This window comes from Ciconia boyciana, chromosome 10, assembly GCF_034638445.1.
Source record: "Ciconia boyciana chromosome 10, ASM3463844v1, whole genome shotgun sequence".
Lineage (NCBI taxonomy): Eukaryota > Metazoa > Chordata > Aves > Ciconiiformes > Ciconiidae > Ciconia > Ciconia boyciana.
In genome coordinates this window covers 18554203-18561011 of record NC_132943.1, presented here as the reverse complement: position 1 = coordinate 18561011, position 6809 = coordinate 18554203, and the positions used below count along the sequence as shown (strand labels likewise).

Sequence of the window (6809 nt, the reverse complement as noted above, 5' to 3'; positions counted from 1 at the left end):
GGTGTTACCCGCGGGGAGGGGGTGGGCACCCCCAGCGGCTCGAACAAAGGGGCAAGCGGGCGGCTCCCGCAGGGTGGGGGGCAGCGACGCCCATGCCCGGGGTGAGCCCGTGTCCCCCACGCGGGAGGGGGGGAGGCAGCGCCCACGACACGAAAGCCCGCGACCCCCCCGGCCTTGCCCGCCCCCCCGCCTTTGTCTGCTCAGCCGCGGCGGCTCCAGCACCGCGGACAGCTCCGGAGCGGCGGCCGGGGCCCGGCTCTGCCCGCGGCGGGGGGGCTCGTTCACATGCGCCGTCTGCCTGGGGCCCCCCAGCACCCAGCAGCCCCCCCGCACCCTCCTGCCCCAGACCCCCAGCTCCAGTTTTTTCCCCCTTTTTTTCTAGAGAAAACGCATCCAGGAGCCTCCGTTCCTCGGCAGCCTCCCCCCCTCCCCATCGCGCAGGCGGGAGGGACACATCTCCCCCCCGCCTCGGTCTTCTCCGCCGTCTCGGTGTGCCGGAGCGCAGCCCCCAGCTGGGGTCGGAAGGGGGGGGAGGGGGAAGCGGCCGGATCCGGAGCAGGGAGGGTCCAGGCAGCGTCTCCGTGGAGCTGACGGCCGGGGAGGGGGGAAGGCGAGGAGGATGCGGGGGTGGGGGGGAATCCGGCAGTCCTTCGCCTCCCCCGCCCCTCGGTGCGCGGCCCCTTCCGCCCCCGGCGCCGGGGGCCCGGTACCTCCCTAGCGGTCCAGGCTGATCGTCCAGTGCTTGGACCCGTCTCCGCCCTCGCCCTCGCTCTTGAGGTCCTGGAAGAGTTGCGTGAAGTAGTGCGGGTCCGCGTTGATTCGCAGCATCTTGGCGCTGAGGCGCTGGATGATGCCCAGGCAGCGCTCCCAGAAGCGCCCCTTGTCGCCCTCCACCAGGAAGGGCTTGAGCGGGTAGGAGATCTCGTTGCCCATGTAGGAGTAGGCGAGATAGAGGCAGGTGAGGAAGGCGGCCTGCAGCTCGGCCTGGCTCCCGATGTCTTCGCCCCGCAGCGCTTCCCGGCACAGCAGGTAGACGAACACCAGGTTGGCCGGGGTGATGAAGCCCTGGTCCTGCCAGCCCTGCAGCAGCAGCGAGCGGTCCACGCTGCGGAACCAGGAGATGAGCTCGCCGGGGCTCAGCTCCTTCAGCCGGTAGCAGCGGCGGCAGACGAAGTCCCCCAAGCAGCGCAGCAGCTCTCCGGTGGACGCCTGCACGACCACGCGGCGCGGGGAGCCCGGGGCGCGGCTGCCGGCCGGCGGCGGCGGCGGCTTGCCCCCGCCGGAGCCCGGGTGCAGCTCCTGCGGCGCCGAGGGCACGGTGGGCACCGGCACGGCCAGCGGGCCCTGCTTGGCGCCGTCGGCCGGCCCCACCACCGACTTGCGCAAGTTCTCGCGGTTGCGCTGCACCACCAGCGGGTCGGGCTGGCCCGGGGGCCCCGCCGGGGCCCCGCCACCGGGCTTCGGCGTCACCTTCTTGGCGCTCTTCTTCTTCTTGGCCGAGGCGGCCACCAGCCGCTTCCAGGTGAGCGCCGAGATGAGCACGCCGGGGCGCTTCAGCCGGCTCTCGCCCTTGCCCGGCACCCTTCCCGGCGCCTTGTCGGCCAGCAGCCCCCCGCCGCCGCCGCCGCCCTTGCCCGAGGAGGCGGCGGGGGAGAGGGAGAGCACCGTGCCCATGCTAACGCCGAGCGGGACGGGCGTGCGGGGGCCGGGGCGCCGGCACCGCCCATAGGAGGCCGGGGGCTACGGGGGAGGCGGCCCGCACCGGGGCCGCGGTGCCCGAGGATGCTCCGCCGCGCCCGCTCTGGGCTCCGCGCCCGCCGCTGCAGCCAGCCGCGGCCCCGCCGCTCCCCGCCTCCCCGCCACCAGCCAATCGCCGCCGCGCGGGCCCCCGGTGCGGCCCGCCCCCTCGCCGGTGGGCGGCCGGGGCGGGGGGAGCCCGGCGCGGCGCGGCTCTGCCGGGCGGCCGCCGCCCCGGCGTGACCTTCAGCCGTGTGGGGCTCGGCCGGCGCTCCCAGCGGGGCGGGGGGCTGGGACCTGCGACGCTGCCCGAGCCCCTCAGCCCTCCGTGCCAGGGACGCGGGGAGGTGGCAGGGCCCTGCGGGGGGAGCCCAGAGGGCAGGGGGCACAGGGAGGGTCTGGGGGGGTCTTCTGAACTTGGCCGCTCTCACCCGGGTCCTGCTCTGTATTCTTACCTACAGGGGCGAGGGATGAACCTTCGCAGACCAGCGGAGCCCCCCCCAAATGGTGCTAGGGGGACACAGTGGGGAGGAAGAGCCCTGGGAAATGCCAGAGGGGAGGATGAGGAGGGGTGAAGGTCAAGAAGACTGTGAGCGTGTGCTGGCGGGGCAGCTGGAGAAGGCTTGGGGCTGGGGAAAGGCCAGCTGTGACTCACCCAGCCGCCGTGAAGGGCCTAGGCTTGGTGGGAGAGCCCCAGCTCTCTTGAGAACCAGCCCGACCCTGGGCATGGCTCTGTAGGGAGTCAGGAGGCACCCAGCCTGGGGGGGAGCACCCCCAGCACCTGCCGTGCAAGCGTTGGGTCCCCCACCCGCCCTGGCTCTTCCTGCTCAGCCCTGGAGGAGAGATTTACCAGCATGCTGACCGTCACCAGCATCAGGGCAAAAAGTCAGGGACCTTGGAGAAAGGGGAAGGGGCCTTCGCCAGGTCCCCAAGGCAAGACCAGCCAGCCCCGCTGCCCAAGGCTCCCAGAGCCCTCAGGGGAGGAGGAAAGAGATGCTGCACTTCTGCATCATTGCAAAAGGGTATGCAATAAACCAGCCACGTGCACACAGGCTGCTTCTCCCTCTCCAGATCCAAGCATGCCATGGATGAAACCTGCACCCTCTGCTTGCTGCCTCCCTGCCCCTTGCAGGAAGATCCCCCTTGCTTGTATTGCTCATGAGCTGGAGGATGGATCCTGCAGCTCTGATTGCTACGGCGGGTGCCAGGCATCCATTAGGAACAAAACATCCCAATTGCCAGGACTGCTCCTGCATGTAAAGCGCTGGGAGAGGCAGCTGGGAAAGGTTTCAGGGAGAATGTCTCAATGATGTATTTTGATACAGCATTTTATGTGTGAAATGAACACATGTCAGTGCCAGGATGTAGCTGCTGCCGGATGGATCTGGGCTAACAGGCGGTAATGAATTATCAACAGGGAGGAGCTAAGCCAGCCCCCCCACTTCCTCCTGCACTGCTGATGCTGGAGGTGTTTGCAATGAAAGCGCAGGCTCAGAGCCGGGTTTCAGACTTCCAGCTGGGCCTCCCAATGCCTGGGGCTGATGTGCCACATCTGGGGGCAGGGCAGAGGCTGTGCCGTCTGTGCCATGGCAGGGAAGAGGGGCAAAGCCCCATTCCCACATATCCTGTGCTGTGGCCAGCCACATCCTGCTGTTTCCTTGCAGGAGGCCGCAGTGGGATCTGCAAAGAACATGTACGTGTGCACACAGACCCCCAGACACAGAGGTTTGCTTTGGCAGCGGCCAGAATCAAAGTGGATCTGGGCCAGCGTCACCTACCCAAGGGCAGCTTAGGCTGGGCTGAAGTAATCAGGAGGATTTGATAAAGGGGTACAAATACAGAGGAAGAAAATCAGAACAAAGTTCCTGATGAAGATTAAGTGAGCACCTTTAGATATACAGAGCGGGCTTCAACTTAGCCCAGAAGATGGAGGAGCCGTAGGGAGGGGACAGGAAGGAGCTTGTGGTCTTTGCTCTCTTCACATATTTGAGGACGGACTGATTCCCTGGTGTGCAAACATGGTCTCATCAGAAACCCACAGCTGAAGTTTGCAGGTGAGGAAGCAGAGACCTTCCTGCTGACTGCTTGCTCCTGCTGGAGTAAAATTGCTCTCAGATTGCTTCATCTGAAACACATGAAGCCACCCCGCCCTGTGTGAGCTCTCCCAAATTGGCTTCCCCGAACTCATTAAAAAGGGCTATTTGTATTCGGCAGTGATGAGCTGGGCTTTGCAGCCTTTTACACTGAGGACCGAGCCAGAGAGCTCCCCTGCCTCCCCCAGCTGGGCTTGTGGTTACCAGCACCGAGCAGCTCAGTGTGTGTGCATCTCCCACTGCTCCCAGGAGGGGAGATTTGGCTGAAGCCTGTTTAAAAATCCAGCCCAGGACTGTTCAGTGATGCAGCTTGAGGCCTCGGCTGTGAGCAGCAGAAGAGCTCCAGGGCCAGTTATTCCCTTCTTGCCTGCAGCTGCCTGTGTCCTGCTGCAGGAGCAGCTCTGGGGTGGAGGAGGTCAGTGAGCCCAGAGTCATTCCCCAAGCCGGCGCTGCTGGCAGCAGCAAGGGCTTCTTACAAGCACTAGGGAATTACCCAAGCCCTGCAAGAACAGCAGGATGTTTCTTATGCAGGTAAAGAAGCAGCTTTGCAGCTTACTTGGGAGGCAGTTGCTCTTCCACGTGAAAGAGGAGGACCTTTTCCCCCCTCTTCAGGGTCCAGCCCTGAGGCTGGCAGGCAATGATACAGCACAAGCTATGTCCTTGGGGCCGTCTCTGCTTGGCTCTTCCTTTAGGTCTCAGTTGTAAGTGGTCAGTTGGCAGGGAAAGGCACAAAGCAGGAGGGGAGGGCAGCATTTCCCTTGCCAGGGAATTGGGACTCCCACCCCAGCCACCTAGAATGACATGCCCTTGGATGTGAGGGAGGAACAGGGTAGGGCTCCAGGCACAGTCAGTCTCAAAGCTGCTGTCAGGCTCCTGCCCTTGGCCAAATCTTCAGCTGCTGGTGGTGTGGCTTTGCTGGGACACTGTTGGCATACACAGATCCCCTGCTACTAAGGGTCACTCTAGCCAGGACAACACATACCTCAGCTACATGCTAGCACCAACAAAGGGATGGTTTCTTGCCCAGGCCCCTAATTTGGGCTGTGTAAAGGGGTATCCCTGACCTGAATCAGGGGTGTTCCAGATGGGGAGTTGGAGCAACTCTGGTACCCAGCACAGCTGGCTGGGCTGCGGGGATGGAGAGAAGCAGGGAGACAGCAGCACCAGGGGAGAGAAGCCGGGGTAAAACCAGGCAGTACTGTGCAAAGGCTCTAAAACAGCTAGTGTTGACCTGCAGGAACCACACAGTTCGCTGTGGGTGCCTGGCGGCCCATCTCCCGCTCTGCTCCACCCGAGCTGAGCCTCCCACTGCACAGAGCTGTGCAGCTCTGCCTGCTCAGTGCAGGTGGGAACGTGGGGGCAAGTCAGGCCTTGGTGAAAGCCCATGCGAACCCTCACATCCTCTCTAAGCTGTCTCTGCATGATGCTGCCATGCTGGGGCTGTGGCTCAGAAATTCACAAGCTCCCAGCCCGGGGCAGGGCAGCTCTCCCAGCATCCCCAGGACATGAAAAGGCATTTTGGAGGGTCCTGGGCCCCCTAGTCTGATCCCAGCTCCCCTCCAGGCTTCTGAGCTATTGGGCATGGGCTTTGTGAGGAGTCCTGGCTGAAAGCAGCTGGCACATCCCCCTGCCTGCTCCAGAATGATGAATGAGCGTGTGTCTGCTGGCTGGCTGGAGCTGTTCTTTAACAGCTCACTTGCTGTGCCGTGGTCTGTCTGCACTGGCAGAGACAGGCAGGGAAAAGGACCGTCTCCCTGGCAGCGGCTGGCCAGCCAGCTCCTGCGCTGTGCTGCTTTACCCGTGGAGATGGAGCTCACAGTCTTGGCACATCTCTCAGTGAGTGGGTCTGACAGCTCTGGTGCTCCCCCTCCCAAGCCCATACAGCAGGCAGGCAACCTCCGGCAGAGCTCCTGCCCGTGCTGGGAGCCGTGGGGCTGGGAAGCCCAGAGGACCTGGCTGGCAGGTTGTCTGCAGCACGCAGGGAGGAGAAACCTGCTTGCACTTCCGAGTGCCCCAGCCCAGGCACTTCTCCCTTCTCCATCCCTGGTCTCCCTCCATTTTTCCCCTTCCCAGTTCTCAAGAGGGAGGGGCTACAGCTGTGGCTCCATAGACACCAAAGCTGATCTGGGCTTACCCTGTGATACCCCCTTAGTGTGGCTCAGGGTGGGGGGCAGCGCCTACCTAAGATGGCTGGAGGAGCTTGTGCAGTCCCTGCTCCGAGGTCAGCCCTGGGTTCACACAGGAGAGTGAAGCAGAGCACAGCCGAGTTGAGCAGCCCTGTTGCAGCCCCTGGAGAGAAGCTATTTTTGTCCTGCTGTTTGCTGAACAGCAGTGCTGGGCATGGCTTGGAGAGCCAGAGGAACACAGCTCCTCTGGGTGGAAACTGTGCAAGGCAGAGCCAGGCCTTGAGTTGACATGGAAACACATCTCTGCTTCCTGATCCTTGGGCAGAGAGAGGGGTCCTGGCACTGGGCAGCCCCCAGCTCCTGGTGGGGAGGAAAGTGCTCCTCGCTGGTATGGGGGCAAGGATGGAGATTGCTATCGGGGCTATGCTCACAGCCCGCATCCTCCCCAGGACTGCTGCCGTTAAAGCCCTTAAGAGAAGAAGGTCTTAGCTCTGAGTGGGACAGGAAGGTATAACTGGGAAGTCCCAAGCATAGCCATGGGCTGCTTAAATGCCTGCCAGCACATGCCTACGGTCTTGTGGCAGGAGGAAACCCACACAGCCGCAAGCTGTAGGGGTTAATGAAGGGGCTAATTACCCCCCCCCGCAGACAATTAGGGCTCCGTTAGGAGAGCCCCTGTCAGCCCAGTTCGGAGAGGTGGTGGGTGGTCTCTGAGCTGGAGTCCCTGAAGGGGTGCGGTGGGGTTGTGCGAGCCCCTGCGCCGCCCGGGTGGGCTCGGGGTGCCGGCGGGCGGGTGTCCCGGGCCGGGGCTGTGCTGCCCTCTCGCGGCAGCCGCCCCCGGAGCTCCCCGGGG

The 6809-nt window shown here is 64.0% G+C and overlaps 1 protein-coding gene across 1 annotated transcript; it reads right to left on the bottom strand.

Moving 5' to 3' along the window:
• Positions 1 to 714: 714 nt before the first annotated feature.
• CDK5R2 (cyclin dependent kinase 5 regulatory subunit 2) lies at positions 715 to 1674 on the bottom strand. The gene has a single exon (XM_072874890.1). It carries the CDS (start codon positions 1672 to 1674, stop codon positions 715 to 717), a length of 960 nt encoding a protein of 319 aa, XP_072730991.1.
• Positions 1675 to 6809: the final 5135 nt, after the last annotated feature.

Coding starts and splice junctions, on each gene's coding strand:
- CDK5R2 (XM_072874890.1), bottom strand. CDS start 1,674: ATGGGCACGGTGCTCTCCCTCTCCCCCGCCGCCTCCTCGGGCAAGGGC.